The sequence below is a fragment of the Harmonia axyridis genome, chromosome 5 (genome assembly GCF_914767665.1).
Source record: "Harmonia axyridis chromosome 5, icHarAxyr1.1, whole genome shotgun sequence".
Taxonomy (NCBI): domain Eukaryota; kingdom Metazoa; phylum Arthropoda; class Insecta; order Coleoptera; family Coccinellidae; genus Harmonia; species Harmonia axyridis.
The window spans coordinates 33,124,290-33,143,375 of NC_059505.1; the positions used below are offsets into that span (position 1 = coordinate 33,124,290).

A 19,086-nucleotide genomic window follows, 5' to 3' on the forward strand; every position below is an offset into this window, starting at 1 on the left:
AGCAGAGGAGTGCTATTAATTATGAAATTACGATGAATTAGATGGTTAAAAATCACCCTTGGTGTGTAATTAACTAATTGATATTCTCCTATACCATTCCGTATAATTTTTTTACACATTGAAAACAATGTTGTTGTTCCATTATCAAATTATTTTTATATGAGTATAATACCTCTTTTTCAGAATACTAACTGCATAAATTGTAGAGGTTTTCAATTTTGAATAAATTGATCTTATAATTTCAAGAAGTAGGTACTATCAAATTTATTGGCAATTTTTTCTATTATCAACCTAAATCAATTCTGCAAACAAGTGTAAATAATATGTAAATATGACACCTTATCAGCATTATCTCGAGGTAAATTTTGATATATCATTCTATATTTGTTCATTAGATAGAAGTTTATTAACCTAGCTTCATTAAAAATTGATTACACTCTAGTGTGAAACTAAGCAAGCATACTACTAACATTAAGAACAGTATGAAAAAATCATATCCATAACTTTTCCCAGAAAAAACAAATAAGAAAATTTTCTTTTGATGTTATTTCAAAAGAAGGAACTATTACTATCGTTAAAGTTATAAGAACTGACACCATTGGGGCGTTCTTCACTTCAAAGGACAACAAGTGTTTATATATTAGGAAGAAAGCAAAAATGATCCAAAGAAAACCAAATGATTCCAAATTAATCAATGATCTGTTTGGTATCAAATCATTATCGTAGATTATGCTAAAAATTAGATCATCTACTGGAATATTTTCAAACTGTTTTGATATCGCTGGAGATAAGGTAGTACCATGTAGATAGATCCAGCATCCTTTTATAACAACTCTGATGCATCGATATAAGAACATAATTCAAGGTTGCATGATCCATATAACGACAAGGTCGATTTTAAATGAATCAGGTATATTCCCCTATTCATGTGATGAATTTCAAAGTGAAAATGAATTTATTTGAAAACTAAGATAGGGGACTATTAAATAATAGCATGAAAGAACTTTGCTCTCGAAATTCGAGATAAAGTGCAATAAAATGTAGTCTAATATTCCTCCGGGTAAGGTCAAGATTAATTTTAGGTTTCTGATAGTTTTAATGAAAAAATAAACCGATATAGATATAGATTGAAGAAATAGTCGACGACTAAACATCAGATTATTCAATCTGAAATGAAATTTGTTTATCCAATTCAAATCAGGTAATCGAGAAGGTAATGCCCAAAGGCAGAAAAATATGCCTGGTTGTCGAAATTGGGATTTATAATAATGAAAACTATGAAACACAAAATGAAGCAATGAGTCTAAATGTTTCAAGAAAGCAGTAAGGGAAAAACATTTTATGGAATAATCAAGAACTTTTTTCGGGAAAAATTTCAATATTTTAGTATTTTTCACTTGTCAGAGTGAGTCTTCCTCGCTCCTATGAATAAAATTATAAAAATATACTCTGCGAAATACAAACTGCAACACCAAGGAGATTACCAAACTTGGCAGAAATATTCAACTAGTCAAGTGTAGTAATTGATCAAAATTTCGAGGAGATTAAACTAAAGATAAGGACAATTTTTTGGGATGAATTCCACCAGGTTATCGATTTCATCCTGAGGTATTGCATCCGAAGCAATATGTTATTCTTACCAGAGAGTTTCTAGTACTTGTGGAGGATTTGTTTATTGCTTCAGTCTACTACCTATCATATCATCCCACGCAATAGCGAAATCTTCTTAATCATTCAAAACATATACTAGATTATATAGCTCATATTCTGATGAACCAATAGAATCCGTAAGTTTTCCATAGTTACGTCGTATTGATAAGTGTATATACCCTTGACGACGTAGTATGATTTGTTTCGCCTCCTGCCATATTGGGATTTATTTGATCGTAACGAATACCAACTCGAGCAAAGATAATATACATATTTCGATTATAAGAACCTCGTCAATCGCGAAACACCACTCGAGCTCTCGTGATTTTTCGCGTTACTCGGTGTATAATTGAATATTGTCTATGCTCTTGTGATAATTTCGTTTATAACAAGTAAAACGTCAAACTTTCCATGGCTACTAAATTATTTTGAATTAAATTTTAAGCAATTACAACCTGAAGTAGTTAACATATCTGCCAAGTTCACAAAATTCCAACGCCAACGTGTTGCATTTTTCTTGTTACAGAATATGTGAGTAGGTATATAAAGATCATCCGATTCAACCGTAGAAATAATTTTTTCAAGCTTGATGTGCAAAGTTAACTATTTGATGAAAGAAAAACACAAAAAAGATTCTAAATGCTGGATACAAAGATTTTCTTAGAGTAATCGCTCTTATCCTTAAGAGGCTAGGAGTTAGGTGTAAATGAATCATCATTTAATTCGCGATTATTGTTCTCAACTGAGAAACCCACCTGGTTATTCGTCTTTTGAAAACAATTCAACTATTACCCAACTAGCCTTGAGCATTAATTTAAAGTATATGCAATTTTTTTTTTAATCTACCGAAGGTTGAGGAAGCTTTGTGGTTACTTTTGGGATGAAAAAATGTTTGGTTTCCGATTTCAAAATGTCTGCCAAAAATTTAATTACAAGCCATTTTAAACAACTTTATTTCGTGTCTGTCTGTCGGTCAGTGTGTTCGCGAAATCTTTCAACAACGTTGACATCTACAAATATTATCAGATTTTGATGAAATTTGGTATGAGCTTCCTGTTTGGAACTTAGATGGCCTCATAACAGACCAATTGAAAAATCCCCAGTCTACCATTGTAAAACACAGTTTTTGGCGAAATTCGATTTTATTATTCAACAAAGTTGCTTTCGAGGGCGATACAGCGATTATAGCGATCTTCCAACTTTTCGATACCATTTTTGTAGTACGATTTGTCTTTCGCTTCAAAATAGGCCTCAGTTTCGGCGATTACTTCTTCATTGGCGCTAAATGTCTTTGCAGCGAGCATTCTTTTGAGGTCTGAGAATAGGAAAAAGTCGATGGGGCCAGATCTGGCGAATACGGTGGATGCAGAAGCAATTCGAAGCCCAATTCATGCAATTTTGCCATAGTTTTCATTGATTTGTGACACGGCACATTGTCTTGATGAAACAGCACCTTTTTTTTTCTTCAAATAGGGCCGTTTTTTAACGATTTCATCCTTTAAACGATCCAATAACGCTATATAATAGTCGATGTTGATGGTCTGGCCCTTTTGGAGGTAATCAATGAATATTATACCTTGCCATAACCTTGCCAGCCGACTGTTGTGCTTTTCCTCGCTTTGGATTCGGTTCATCGTGTGCAGTCCACTCTGCTGACTGTCAATTGGACTTCGGAGTGAAATGATGGAGTCATGTTTCATCCATTGTCACATATCGACGCAAAAATTCAGGTTTATTGCACTTAAACAGCTTCAAACACCGCTCAGAATCATTAACACGTTGTTGCTTTTTATCGATTGTGAGCTTGCACGGCGCCCATTTTGCACATAACTTTCTCATGTAAAAATATTCGTGAATTTGAAAAAAAATGAAATATGTATTTTAATGGATAAAACCTAAAATTTTTTTTGTGTCATTTTCTTGGAGTGACACTAGGATACAACAATTTCAAACACTTGATTTCTTTGCATCAAAACTAGCTTATTTTTCGCCTGCAACGGTAACAACGTCAATGTTTTACTATTGATAATTTTTTGTGAATTTTTGTTATCATATAAAGAATAAAAAACATTTATTATTTCCACATCAATTGATGTTGGAGAAGTTATTTCATCGGAACAGCATCATTCTGTGGTTTGTTATTTCCTCAATTCAAACTTTTTCAAATCAAGCGGCGGTTGAAAAAAAAAAAGATAATCAATACAAGGAAATGAAAGAATTCTGATCTGATAACGGTACACAACTTCTGATAGAGCAGCCATATCAGCAATGCAGTTCAGAAAGCACATAAACTCAATGAACAGATTATTTCAACGAACAAAAGGGTTCATGAAAACCAGTACTAATTGTTACAACGCAATTAACTACACATATTTTTATTTTTGAAGGAACCAATGAATGTTTGTTGAAAGTAGCATTATGTATTACGAATTTTAGTGAATCATCAACATGACGTGTTCCGCGATTTCTTTTAGTGCAGATTAGGCTTGTTTATATGGAAATCCGTTGTTATTTTAGGAATAGCATGAAAAAGATATAAACAAGGCTAGGTATCGGATTTCCGCAAAATTTCGTAACACTCATAATAAAGAAGCCATCAAAAGAGCTGGAAAATTTACACACAAAACAAGAAACTAAAATTTTTTTATTTTTTTGTTCAAATATTTTATCGAACATGAACCAATTCAAGGGACACAAAGCGAAATATTATATCATCATTCATTACTTGAATTCTTTCGATGGAAATAATTATGTTATAAAGGGTTTTCTAATCATTTTGATAATATACACAGGGTTTTCATCAAGAAGTACATTTTGAATAGCCTGCTATCAAGATGTCTAAAAACATGGTGTATGCACTCGTCAATTTTTGAATGGAATGACATTCGACCAAATTGAAAATATTAGTTTTATTTCGTGGCGGCGCCGCAATGTCATACTTTTCATTTCGATCTTTTTTCCTATGATTTTGACAGGATACATCAATTAAAACCCAATCCTAGCCAATCAGAAGCTTAACTAATATTCTCAAAATTGGCAAAACAAAATCTAATCGGTCAAAACTGTATGTGTTGCTCAAGAAAAGCTGAGAATATTGCTGCTTTAGCCCGTTGTGTTGACTAAAATCCAATTTTAACGATTCCTCTTCGATCTTGGCAATTAGACATTCCACAAACAATAAAACACCGTATTTTGCATGAAGACTTAGATCTTAAGGCTTTCAAAGTTCAGTTAATACAAAAACTCAAGCTTGTCGATCACGAACAACATCGTATCTTTGCTGATTGGGCCCTTGAAATGCATCAAAATGGATTTTCATCGAAAAATCATCTTCGGTTCACCTCGGCTACGCTAAAAAGCATTGTTTTATTTGGGACAGGGAAAATCCAAGAAAGATTGTTAAAAAACGTCTCCATTCGAACTTGTCAATGTTGGTGCGGTTTTTGGGCTGGTACTCAGAGTAATAAACATAGAGGGTCCCTCAATAGCTACCGGACTTAAAAGGGAACACAACCAAGTGGTTGCTCAGTTGAAAACGAAATAAGAGATATTTCTTCTTACAAATCACAGATTTTTATGGTACTTTCTGCTTTAAACAATAATCTATACATGCATGAAAAAACCTGAAGGTCGCAAAGCGATAATTTCAGGCGTTCTGAAGTTATGGCCGAAAGAAGATATTCTTCAACTGATGCACTGCGAAAAACCAAATTGTGTCATTAGGTTCTGACAGAAACAGAAACCCCATCAAATTTGTATGAAAAAACCAAAAGATCGCAAAGCGATAGCTTCAGGCGTTCTGGAGTTATGGCCGAAAGAAAACACAATTTAGTTTTTCGGTGCATCAGATGAAGAATATCTTTTTTCGGCCATAAATCCAGAACGCCTGAAGCTATCGCTTTGCGACCTGTTGGTTTTTTCATACAAATTTGACGGGATTTCTGTTTCATAGTTTCATAGTTTATTTATTTCCCTCAAAAAACCTTACAGGGCATGTCAAAATAATTGTATAGCATACAAGAGTAAAAATAACTTACAAAATATACATATATATATACATGTATAAAACAATTCGACATATAACATATAGAGACATACAGTCTGACCGACTAGAACCGATGAGACATAAACTCATCTATCGAATAAAAGGCATTCCTGGCAAGCAACGACTTGACCATCCTCTTGAAAGCTTCATCTCGAAGTGAGGTGACCCCTTCTGGAAGTTTATTATACATTTTCACTCCGTGGAAAATGTAGTTATTCTGCGTCCTCTTCAGTCGATGCATGGGGATAACAATTTTGTCTCTGGTTCTTGTTTGGTGGTCATGTACAGCGGAGTGCTTCAAAAGGGTGTTCTTATGTTTATGGACATACAGGAGGCACTCGAGAATATGACAGCATGGAGCAGTGAGTATGCCATATCTCTTGAAATACGGCCTGCAGCTGGTCATCCGATCAACCCCAAACATCACTCTTAGGGCATACTTCTGCTTTATGAAGATCCTATCAGCATCGGGAGACGACCCCCAGAGGATTATACCGTAGGTCATTCTTCCATGGAATTGCGTGAAATAGGTGAGAAGCGCTTCTTTCTCAGTCAGTAAGTTCCTGATCTGTCTTATGGAGAATATAGCAGTCGAAAGCTTCTTACATAACTCATTTATATGTTGTGTCCAAGTCAAATTCCCTCCAATTGTTACTCCCAGTAGATTAATATTTTCAATGTTGTGGAATTTTGTAGTTATTACTAATTCCTGTGTTTTGTCCGTATTAACTTTTAACTCATTGTTGTTAAACCATTGAACAGCCCCTTCCATAGAATTAGCTGACTTATTTAGGAGTAACTTTCTATCCTTTGCTCTATTCAGGAATGAGACGTCATCGGCAAAAAGCACCTCTTCATCCGCCGTCACGCCATCCACTAGGTCGTCGATATAAATCAGAAACAAGATTGGTCCGAGCATAGATCCCTGGGGCACCCCCGACGTGATCCCCCTCACAGATGACATACTCCCATTTAGATCCACAATCTGTCTCCGGTTTTCCAAATAAGATCTCAAAAATTCTAATGCTGTCAGCACCTAAAGACACAATTTGGTTTTTCGCAGTGCATCTGTTGAAGAATATCTTCTTTTGGCCATAACTTCAGAACGCCTGAAATTATCGCTTTGCGACCATCAGGCTTTTTCATGCAAATTTAATGGAATTTCTATTTCAGTTAAGAAAATCCTATCATTACATTTGAAATTTCGGAGTAAAATGAACAAAACAATGAACTTCTGACTCAGCGCCCCCTATCGAAAGCAGCAAAAACAAATTTATCATGAGTATATTTTGTCCTCAATCAACAAGATATTATCTTTCAGACGAGATCTAATTTGCTCAAAAATGTTGAGCCAAACTGAAGTTACAGGCGTTTCAATCAGTCATATTTCTTCCTTTCACCTACCCTTATTTGATGTCGTAAAATAGAAAGTGAAAATTCAAACAGATAGAGAATTTTCTAAGGATTACTGTGATGATATTTTTTCTTCAACTTCATATGAAACATTTTCGAGTAAAATTCATTTTTCTACTCGACGGTAGCTATTACGCCACCTAGCGGTAGAGGTATGAACTTCAAAACAATTTCCAGTGTGTTCTCTTGTTCACTTTAGTGGTAAAAATTTTTACTGCAAGTCTCTACGATGAGTGGATCCTGTGATATAGCCGCTTACCTCGCTTTTTTGCCCACCCTACACAAAGCACTGATATATTTTTAAAATAGTCTTGAAAAACAACCTACCAAAAATCATTACAAAAGAGATCAAATTATAATTTTGTGAAAGTCGTCCTACAGTGCTGCCCTCTGCTTATTTGCTTCGAAAAATGAAAGAAGATGGAGTGAATGTACAACTTCGACAACATACAAATATGGTAATCGTAGGAACGCCAGAGGGGAAATTAATGGGTACCAAGGTTTGAATGATACGCGAAAAACCACATAGTGGTAATCCCTCTGAACTAGTAAAAACATATTTTTTCTCAAAAATTCTACTTTATTCTTTAACATAATCACCTTCGAGAGTGATACATGTACTTCAAAGCTCCTTTTACTTTTCAATACTTTTTCTATAGAAAGATTCGACTTTGCCTTCGAAATGAGCCTGAACTTGGCAATCACTTCATCATTAGAGCAAATTTTTTTTCCCAAGAGAACCTTTTTACCGTTGTTGCTGATGGAGCAGAGCTTGAATAACACTTAGCAAGCAATTGCTCTGCTTGTACACTATTTTTTCCCATCGAAAACAGTGTTTTATTAACACACGAAACTCGTTTCAACAAGTTTTCAAATAACAACAAATGTAGCTTCAATATCTCGATCCAGACTTAACTCTATGTTCAGAAATTTTGACATGCATCTTTTGAAGCTTGATACTAAGATGCATAGAATACCTGGTGTGTCTACTTATACCTGTAAAACTTTCAGACAAAACGGGAGATTTTTCGGATTTATACCTACTTGATTTCGAGGGATCGCGGGCTTTTCAGATGGCACATACATCGTTTACATTTGACATTTCTCTCAATTCTCGACTCTTGTGAGCCAAGGGCGTAGATTTTTTTTTTCTTGGGGAGGGATAATCGAAAAAAAAATTTTTGATGACAACTTTTATTCATATCTGTAATGTTAGAAAAAGAAGTTTGATAACGAAGTTTGAACCAAATTACTCGAAATAATTTTTGTTGTTACTAATTCGGTTGTTCTTACCTTGTTTTCAAATAAGAGTTATGAAGGAAAATGAGAAATTACTTGGATAATTTTGAGAAAAAAAAAGTTTCAAGAATATGAGCCCACAAAGGCTTTGCTTTCAATATACAGGTTGTTTTTAGTGTGTCGTACAGTTTATCAAATATTCATTAATCTACAGATTAGGTAAATAAATACCAAAACTTATAATTAATGCATTCATTAGAGCTTACTAGCTGGATCTTTATAATAATTTGGATTTTCCTGAGAATTACTAGAGATTTTTCTCGAAATCGATAGCAGATACGACAAAACTATAACAAACCAAAAAGTGTAGTACTGGACCAGATTTTTTTTTCTACATTTTTCTAAACTAACAGCCATTCACCAAAATATAGATTTGGAGGAAGGAAGCAGGCATCCTTCCAGAAAATATATCACCCTGTAGATTTGCATTCAAAATTAGAATATCACATAGTGAAAACTTTAAACTGAAATATCTATGGCCAATTCATATTAAATATCTTGTGAAGGGAAGGTTATACGAGAAAATAACTTGAACTACAACATATGTATCTCAAAACAAAATGTTTGAGGACTCATGTTATAGGACTTTTTTTCTTAAAATGATCCGAAAATCTGTCATTTGTAATTACCCCCAGTATCCTCCTATTTCTACGCTCTTGTCGTGAACTTTGAGTATAGAACAATAATATTTTATATTCTATGGTCTGTCATTATATTCCATTCATTTGAGTAAAAATTCGATATGAACTGAATTGTAATTTATTGTGAATGTTTGCAGTGTCTAAAATCAGTATTTCCTTTATAAACGGCACCAGGCAGATGCGGGAATTCGAAAAATTTTAAAGAGCGCCACCTTACAGCACTCTGGTGGAGCAGACCACCAAAGCAACAGGTGGGTCTCTCAAAAAGTCTGAAACAAAATCGAATCAGTAAACACACCAGGTATTCTATGCATCTTACTTGATACTAACGAGAAAAAAGAGGTATGGCACTGGCATAGGATTAATTGATTTACATATTATGTGGTCTCCAAGAGCGCATCAAGTGCATGAATGTTGAGCGCTCGAAGTCTTCAACGCCATATTTTTTATGCAAGTACAGAGAAAAAATCGTTACGTATTCCTATTCTGATCTTTTTTAACTGCATTCCAATCGATCAGTGTAACATAAAATATCATTATAAGTGATAAAAATTTTATTCGAATTCCTATCCGCCACGAAATTCCAGCACAATTTTCAATTGAATCGTAAAATCGACCAAAAAATTCCGTATACGCATTCCGATGTAATTGAAAGTAGTAAAATAGAAAATGCTCAGTATGTGCCTCGTTAATGTTAAAACCGAAGGAAATGCTAAACTTGCAAAAGTACGAAGACAACAAAGCAACGTAGATGCTACCAGTACCAAGTACGGTTTGGAATCTGATCCTTCATTAGTATTCAGCATATAAAAAATCTGGTGGCAGGATACATTGAACTTATTAATAGCCCACCGAAGAACAAACAATTGAGCTTGGTCCTATAATAATCCTACAGGGTAAAGAAGTATGTTTTATGTACTGAACTTAAACTAAAAAGAACACCGCAAATTTAACGCTATGGTTTATTATTTCCCCGTAAAAAATCTAAAACCATAAACAAAATGAAAAAATATCAGAACACGGTGAACTCGAACCCAGATCATCTGTGACGAAGAATCGAACATAATCACTTAGCCATGACTCTTCGCAAAAAAAGACCTAACTAAATAATGATGATCATACAAAATGTTAGAACTAGAAGTGTAAGAAATATCGAGCAATTTATCACAGGGATTTGGACAGAAATAACAAATAATCGATTTTGAACATGGACGTGAATAGTACAGAATCTTTTGTAAGAAATATGTTTTCTCTAATTCTGTGGTTATTCCGTTCATTCTTCCACATCTTGTAGAACAAAATCGTGCGAGAATATATCAGAAACGCACAGTTTTCATGGTTATATTTTATTATTCTACTCCGAACTTTCCGCCACGGCTTTATCTGTCAATTCATCAATTTGCCTTAAAGAAATCAGTTCTGCCAACTAACATTTTTCAATGCAAAAACCACTAAATTATATTTACGGAAATATTTCATTAATTTCAATGAAAATGCAATGAGTTAGAGAATAGTTATTTATATTACAAGTGCAGAAGGCAGTGATATTCTTCCACGAGTTCAAAATTCAAAAACGAGCCACGAAGTGGCGAGTTTTTGAATGAACGAGTGGTAGAATGAGCCTTCTGTACGAGTATTATACATTATTTTCTCTAATTCATTGCATTTTTATGAAAATTAATGAAATATTTTCATAAATATCATATAGTAATTTTCGCATTGAAAAATGTTGATTGGCAGAACTGATTTCTTTAAAGCAAATGAACGATGAATTGACAGATAAAGCCATGGCGGAAAGTTCGGAGTACCAACATATAATAATAAAATATAACCATGAAAACTGTGCGTTTCTGATATATTCTCGCACGATTTTGTTCTACAAGATGTGGAAGAATGAACGGAATAACCACAGAATTAGAGAAAATAATGTATAATACTCGTACAGAAGGCTCATTCTACCACTCGTTCATTCCAAAACTCGCCACTTCGTGGCTCGTTTTTGAATTTTGAACTCGTGGAAGAATATCAATGCCTTCTGCACTTGTATTATAAATAACTATTCAACTTCATGATTACCTATGTGATATACGATTTAAAGAGATTTAAGATTTAAGTAAGGAGGTTTCGTTTCACTGCGACTATGGTCTATTGTGTCCCCCATCGGAGCTATTCCCTCCATAACGAGATCTAAAGCTCGCCCTCCAGTTCCAGAGCTCTAATGAACTCCAATATCTGGGATGGCTTCAATGAGGCCATTTCCTCACTTCTACAAGTGTCCAAAGAAGGTTTTGAGTTGGCTAGCTATGGCGAGGCATTCCGTCACCAGTTGATCCGAAGTTTCTTCCTCCCCTCCACAGAATCTGCACTCGTAATTTTCTGTTAGACCCATTCTCATGAGGTGTTTCCTAAGGCGACAATGCCTCGTGAGGAATCCAGTGACACTTCTTGGATCTCGTAGAGTCAAAGTTTCGAAGAAACTTTTTTGAGTGATCCAAACCAGGAAGATTCCGCCAGAGTATTTCTCTTTTATTTTCTTCCTTATCCTGAAAATCTTTTTTGTAGGTACATTTGTCTACGCCACAGAAAGGTTCTGGGCCGGTGAGAAGAGTTTGTGCTCCTTTTTTAACAAGTGTGTTGGCCTCTTCATTCCCTCGAATTCCAGACTGGCCGGGAACCCAGATTGAAGAGACCTTGTTATTCTTGCCTAATTCATTGAGTTTTCTTCGGCACTCCAATACCATCTTAGAATCGATGATACAGGGTGGCCATTTGAAAACGAAACAGACGAGATTACAGACGAAATAAAGTTTTTCGATAGAAATGCTCGGACAGGTCGATTTCTGTTTCGAGGGGGACAACTTGAGATGTAGGTTACGGACGCATAGCGCTTCAAACCTTGCTGCTACAACCCCCACCCCCAATTTTTGAATAGGGAAGATGGGGTGAGTGATACCTCAATTTAAAGGTATTTTTATACTGATTTCAGCACAGTAATTGTTTTTTCATTTTATGCATTAGTTCTCGAAATATTCATGCGTTAGTTAGTTAGGAAGGAAGCCACAGTCATGGTTGTTTTGAAGCTCAAAATGTCGATTACTACAAGTGCCATGAAAACACCACTTCATTTTCAAATACTTAGTTAAGAATATTTCGGGAACTAATGCATAAAATGAAAAAACAATTACTGTGCTGAAATCAGTATAAAAATACCTTTCAAATGAGGTATCACTCACCCCATCTTCCCTATTCAAAATTTGGGGGTGGGGGTTGTAGCAACAAGGGTTGAAGCGCTATGCGTCCGTAACCCACATCTTAAGTTGTCCCCCTCGAAACAGAAATCGACCTGTCCGAGCATTTCTATCGAAAAACTTTATTTCGTCTGTAATCTCGTCTGTTTCGTTTTCAAATGGCCACCCTGTATGTGAGCTCAGTGCTTTGATTGCAGCCTGACTGCACATCTTTCTATTGCAAGTATCTATGCCTGAAAGACACTTAGACAGCGGCCTAGCGATATTGAGCATTTGGTACAAGTCCCGAATACTCCAGCGCCAGTCCTAGTCGTGGTTTTGGAACCATATGTGTATCATCTGATGGTATTCTTTTTGAGACCTGGTATTGTGGACTCCTTTTCCCAATCTTCTTTTCTACTTAGTATCGTAATGAAGGTTTTTTCGATGCTAATTTTCTTTATCATCCCGTCACTGGGAAGGTTCTCTGATGGTATGTAAATAATAAAGGATAACCAGGCCCTCTTGTTCCTAATTCCCTCATTGCCTGTACCTTCCCTAGATAGTCTTACAGTGGCCTCATAGGCCACTCTCTCTATCACGAGATGAAGAGGTGTGAGTTCTGTAATGATCTCCAATGACCTAGGTGGGCACGTTCTCATATCTCCAGTGATACAAACACAGGCAAACCTTTTCTGTGTTATACCATAGGCCTTCGATAAAGTATGGCATACAGGTCTCAATTATAAAATTAAAAAGTGTCTCAAGAGTAACTACTACCTCCTAATAAAATCCTATTTGACGGAAAAATAAGATTTTTCTCAATGAAATTAAATAATGAAATATGTTATAATGAAGGTTGTTGTATTCCAAAACGTAAATTGTGAAAATTTCATTAGGGGTTCAGATTAATAGAGTAATAAACATAGATAGACGGACTATACGCAATTTTTACATGCCCCTTACATGGTTAGATTACGTTGTCGTATTGTGATATATTTTCAAAACCACAATTTTACTATATCGTTATGCATGTATATTATGTTGAATAAAATATATTTATTTGAGTGATATCCGAGTAAATATGCAAATTTGAATATTTGGAATCCGATATTTTTCCTAAATGTCGAATTTATAGTATGCAGAATATTTATTATTTTCTGTTTCTACCTGCTGAAATCCAAGGTTTGTTTTCTGAATTTCTGATATATTTAGGTATTTATTTCAATATATTTTGAGTTAATATGGAACGTCGATTCACTATGGGACATAAGAAGTGCGTTCTTTGTGGAAAAACTCGCGAATTAAGTGGAATATCGTATCACTGATATGTTTTCATTTCCCCTCGCTTCATGTCGAATTTGATAGTTCATGTTGGTAAAAAAATTTGCTCACTGAAAATGATATATACTTCCTCTATCTATGTTTATTACCCTGAGATGGAAACTAATATGGATCTGCACCAAAAGTATTTCAAAACTTGACATGCCAGGAAAACATAAATTCAAGTGATACGTGATCAATCATTTCTGGAAAAAATTTTTTTAGATATACCTAGGAATTATACAATTTGAAATGACATGTCTTATGTCATTTGTGTTCAGTTTGTAATGTCATTTAATCATGGAAAGATACACGTTCGAACAACGTTTAGAAATTGTCAAATTATTTTATCAGAATCAGAGCTAATTTGTGGATACTGAGAGAAATTTAAGAAAAATTCATGAATGACATTATTCAGTTACTTGACTCAATATTCGTCGTCTTGCAGAAAAATTCTAAAGTGATTTTTCCGAGGAATTTTCTTTACACAATACAAAAATACGAGTACCAAGTACAAAAGCCGTACTTGGTACCTCTTTAAAATTTGTATAAAATACTACAAATATTGAGTCGATTAACTGAAAAAATTCAACCTTTAAACATTCTCTCAGTATTCACAAATGTGCACTAATTTTGACAAAACAATTTAACAATTTCTGAACGTTGTTGAAACGTGGATTTTTCCATAATTAAATGGCATAACCTCCTAACACACATGATAAAATAAATGTAAAAAAATAAGACAGAGTATTATCATTTTAAGCATTTCAAATTGTATAATTCCTATTGGAAAAAGGGCATTCTATATAGGAGAGTACACTAGCAAGCCAAGTTATCTGATTTATGACCTATAGATTTTTTTGGAATCGCACAAAACCTTGTATTTTAGTAATTGCAAAAACCGGATTCTTAATGTGTTGTTGTTTTTTTGTGGAATTAATTTTGCCATACTAGGTTTTCCCATTCCTAAAGCTGTCTTCAAAATGACAGAATTCACATATCGCTCCTCGACAAAGTGTCCGCAAGAGTTTATGAATTGTTGAGCGGTTGTTTTGTAAAATATCGTTATCTCATGATCTATCTGTCAGATTTCACTGATACCTGTCGCTCGAAAATAAAAAAAAACAATTTTCCATTCATGGAATGCCCACATTCTACCGTAATTACTCAAGAATGTTTTGAGATAGCATTTTTATTATCTACTAAATGCAGAGTATCGCTGACAAACAAAATGAACAAAAAAGCAGGAAATGTAAGGTAAGTATCTGTTCTCATTCAGGGAATATTATGTTTCCCGATAGTAGTTTCGACAAGGCCAAGATTTATTTTCCAGATTTGTTCAAAAAACTATCAATTAGCATAGCAGAATATATCATGGGATTCTAAAGTGTGAAGCTCCATGCTTGCTTATACAATCTAATTGAAAATTCCAATCATGGTTGCAGAGGAAATAATATTTAAAAACTGTATTTATGATGCTGTGCAACTCCTGAGACCGGAAGTCAAGTCTGTAGGGCCTATCAAATCATAATATCCCGTCAGCTCGAAGATGTTTTAAATTGCCTAGGTCTGCCGCTAAGAGTATCCTGTTTTATGAAACGATATACGAACTAGGTACATCTTAGTAGATGAACTTGGACTATTCACTAAGCAAATAAAAACAATATCATTAACGAGAATCTGTCGAGCTACCTTCTTATATTATCATCAATTTGCATAAAATAACCTTATTTGTTGTTCGTGAAATAAACACAAACAATGTATGAAGTACGAAAGTTATAACATATATAAGTTAATGACAACGTTTCACAATAACAATAGGAAGGGACGGTGTTTGGAATATGTGCAAAAATCGTGGAAATCGGTGAAAATACTACATACAAAACGTCAGATACAACTTGTTTTTGCTACATTCTTATGACATAACAACTGAAATGGCTTACCAACGCCGTATTTTTTCGTTTTCGTAGCTAACCACATTTTTTTGGCAATTTCACAGAACTTATCACATTTTCGAAAACACTAGCAACATCGTTCGACTTCAAATCAATAGCTCCTTCATCTGTTCGAGAGCCATTGTTTGTTGAATTTTGGTATGTCAAAATGATAGTAGGGTCGTCGGCGCAGACCTCGCGCAAAAATGTGATAGCAATTGCCAAGTTATAATCATTTCCAACAGATGGCGGTAAATTTGACAAAGCCAAACCAATAGACCTATAATAACAATAAATTATTATAGGTATATGAGCCAAACATATAGAGGTCGCTTCAAACGTTGAAATAACTAATAGTTAAATAGAAAATAAAGAAAATTATAAATAAATATAATTATATTATATTTCTATGTCTACGATGTGACACACAGTTGCAGAAAATTCTATGATCTATAGTTAACCTCAAACCTGTATATTTCATACATAGTCGGTCTGAATAAAACACGTGTGCTTTCTTAGTTCTAGAATTATGTCTAACTTAGAAGGAAAAAAAGGTAAAAAACGCAAGTTGAAAATAGTTCAAGATGAAGGAATCAAAAAAGGTTTGTTCATAAAGAAGTCATATTTATGTTTGAACATTATCTGTAAATATTTTTTTCAGATGAATCAAATGGAATAGCAAAAAAGAAAGAGGATACAATTGCGAAGAATGATGATACAATTACAAAGAATGACGAAAGGAAAAAACGACCCAAGAAAAGTGAGTATTACACGTGAAAATGCTTGAAACTTGAATTTAAATTTGATAGAGAAATAAATCTTGTTTTTTGCTTCCAGAAAAAAACAATATTTCTAATGGTTGTGAGAGTGAAGAAGAAACCACTGGTGATGCACCCCCCAAAAGTAAGTACCATACAATTTAACTAGATAATAATACTCTTACAAATATGTTTTCAAAGGAAAAATTCAATTCAATTCTTTAATTAAAAAACATCAAATAGTTACGCAAGCCAAATTAATATTTCTGATTAATTTTCAGAAAAACTGAAATCGTCTGAGGGAGCCAAAAATAATACATCTGCTGACAATGATTCTGCACCAAACTTCAACAGTAAGTTCATTTATTATCGTTTTTTGTGTGGTATTCAACTTACATTTTTCAGTTCCGATTACGTATGAAACAGAGTTTGCAGCACTAGATATTTGTGAAGAGACAAAAAATGGAATCGTTGATATGGGATTTACTAAAATGACAGAAATTCAAGCTAAAAGTATTCCCCCTCTGTTAGAAGGCAGAGATTTAGTAGGCGCAGCGAAAACAGGGTCGGGAAAAACCTTAGCATTCCTTATACCTGCGATAGAAATGATCTTCAAAATGAAGATATCACCAAGACATGGTAAGTTATGATCTGAATCTCATCATAATTAATTTTCTTTCAAATATGATTGAATTTAATGTAATAATTTCATAATCTAGGTACTATGGTGATGATTATTTCCCCTACCAGAGAATTATCAATGCAGACTTTTGGTGTCCTTAAAGAACTTTTAAAATACCATTCTCTTACATATGGCTTAGTTATGGGAGGTGCTAATAGAACGATGGAAGCCCAAAAACTGTCCAAAGGTATCAATATACTTGTTGCGACACCTGGAAGGTTATTAGATCATATGCAAAACACACCGGACTTCTTATATAGGAATTTGCAATGCTTAGTTATTGATGAAGCTGATAGAATTTTGGACATTGGCTTTGAAGAGGATATGAATCAGATTATAAAACTCATACCAAGTAAGTATTTCTCTATAATTTTCTCATACTAGACTAAACTTGATTGTGTTTATTTTTTTAATTACAGAAAATCGTCAAACTATGCTATTCAGCGCCACTCACACTGAAAAAACTGAGGCCTTGACCAAATTTGCGCTAAAGAAAGAACCTATATATGTTGGGGTAGATGACAACAAGGAAACTGCTACTGTGGCAGGTTTGGAACAGGGTTATGTTGTATGTCCATCAGAAAAAAGATTGATGGTTCTTTTCACATTTTTGAAGAGAAATAGAAAGAAGAAGGTCATGGTGTTCTTCAATAGTTGTATGTCTGTCAAATTCCATCACGAACTATTTAATTATATAGATATGCCTGTAATGAGTATACATGTAAGTTGAAATCTCATAACCTAATTTTCACATATAATTCTTACACATGTCAAATTCACAGGGTAAGCAAAAGCAGATGAAACGGTCATCAACATTCTTCGAATTCTGTAATGCCGAATCAGGTATACTTTTGTGTACTGACGTTGCTGCTAGAGGTCTTGATATTCCAGCAGTTGATTGGATCGTACAGTATGATCCTCCAGGTGATCCAAAAGAATACATTCATCGCGTAGGACGAACAGCCAGGGGTGAAGGAAGTAGTGGACATGCACTACTAATTTTGAGACCTGAGGAACTAGGTTTCCTTTGGTATTTGAAACAAGCTAGAGTACCACTCAATGAATATGAGTTTGTCTGGAGTAAAGTTGCTAATATTCAGTTACAGGTGAGTGTATTATTAATGACATTTCTTCCAATCAGAAAAACTGCTAATTTTACATAATTTTTTATTATTTTCTCCCTATTCAAAGAATTTTTCAAAAGAAAAAGGGATTGTTGAAAAATTCATAACTATTGGAGCTACACATCAGTATATATTAATTTCTCAAATTTTTTGTGCCAAATTTTAAGTGAATGGCACCAATAGTTTCTCATAGAAGATTTGAACAGTAGACTGGCATGGTTTTTTATTTAATATTCAGATTTTCACATTCCAAAACTGAAAATTTCTAGGGTCCTTTTAAAACCTTAATTCTTTCTCTAATGATTGTAAAGCCAACCATTTATTAGATCTAAAGAGATTTCAAGACAATTACCATATTTTCATTCTTTTTTTCTTGTCCTGTGTAGACTATTTGATGAAAGAGTGTATTAATAGTTTCCTTTCTTTTCAGTTGGAGACACTGATAAGTAAAAATTATTTCCTACATATGTCAGCAAAAGAAGCTTTTAAGAGTTATGTGAGAGCATATGACTCTCACTCTCTGAAAACAATATTCGACATAAATACGTTGGACCTAATTGAAGTTGGGAAGTCTTTTGGCTTCACAACACCACCAGCGGTGGATCTGAGTGAGTACAATACCTTATTTTTTATTTTCCATTAATATTGTTTCATCTCTAATGACGTTTTTAATTTTTTTATTTATAGATGTTAAAGGGACCAGGCCAGAGAAAAGAAGAGGAGGAGGTGGTTTTGGATCTTATAAAAATCTGAACTCTCTTGAAAATAAAAAGTTGGTATACCGACAAGTACAGAAGAAAAATAATGGAAATGATCGCAGGCAATTCACAAGATAATTTTGCAACTATTGCAAATTGTGAAAAATATAATTTATTACTTGTTATAAGAACGTTCATTTGTAAATATATTTTATACATCATGAATAAAGAGTAATATTCACTGTCAGCATTGTTTTCCTAAATGAAGATTTAATTTTGTTTAGATTTTCAT

At 34.1% G+C, this 19,086-nt stretch overlaps 2 protein-coding genes across 3 annotated transcripts in view; one reads left to right on the forward strand and one right to left on the reverse strand.

Annotated features, from left to right (window-relative positions):
- LOC123681280 (dedicator of cytokinesis protein 3) overlaps nucleotides 1-15,713 on the reverse strand; it is an 82,238-nt gene extending 66,525 nt beyond the window's left edge. The window contains exon 1 of the mRNA XM_045619593.1: nucleotides 15,542-15,713. Coding sequence (XP_045475549.1) covers nucleotides 15,542-15,578 — 37 coding nt within the window. The 5' untranslated portion in view covers nucleotides 15,579-15,713. The remainder of the gene's footprint in view (nucleotides 1-15,541) is intronic.
- A 272-nt stretch (nucleotides 15,714-15,985) lies between these two features.
- Nucleotides 15,986-19,041, forward strand: LOC123681284 (probable ATP-dependent RNA helicase pitchoune). Of its 2 annotated transcripts, XM_045619597.1 has the most exons (10): nucleotides 15,986-16,134; nucleotides 16,194-16,292; nucleotides 16,370-16,435; nucleotides 16,572-16,643; nucleotides 16,696-16,929; nucleotides 17,010-17,324; nucleotides 17,392-17,693; nucleotides 17,755-18,078; nucleotides 18,527-18,704; nucleotides 18,784-19,041. In XM_045619597.1, exons 1-10 carry the CDS (start codon nucleotides 16,062-16,064, stop codon nucleotides 18,930-18,932), a joined length of 1,812 nt encoding a protein of 603 aa, XP_045475553.1. In that variant the 5' UTR covers nucleotides 15,986-16,061; the 3' UTR covers nucleotides 18,933-19,041. The 2 variants fall into 2 exon arrangements, with proteins under 2 accessions (XP_045475553.1, XP_045475554.1); XM_045619598.1 differs by lacking the exon at nucleotides 15,986-16,134 and having other exon boundaries at nucleotides 16,211-16,293.
- Nucleotides 19,042-19,086: the final 45 nt, after the last annotated feature.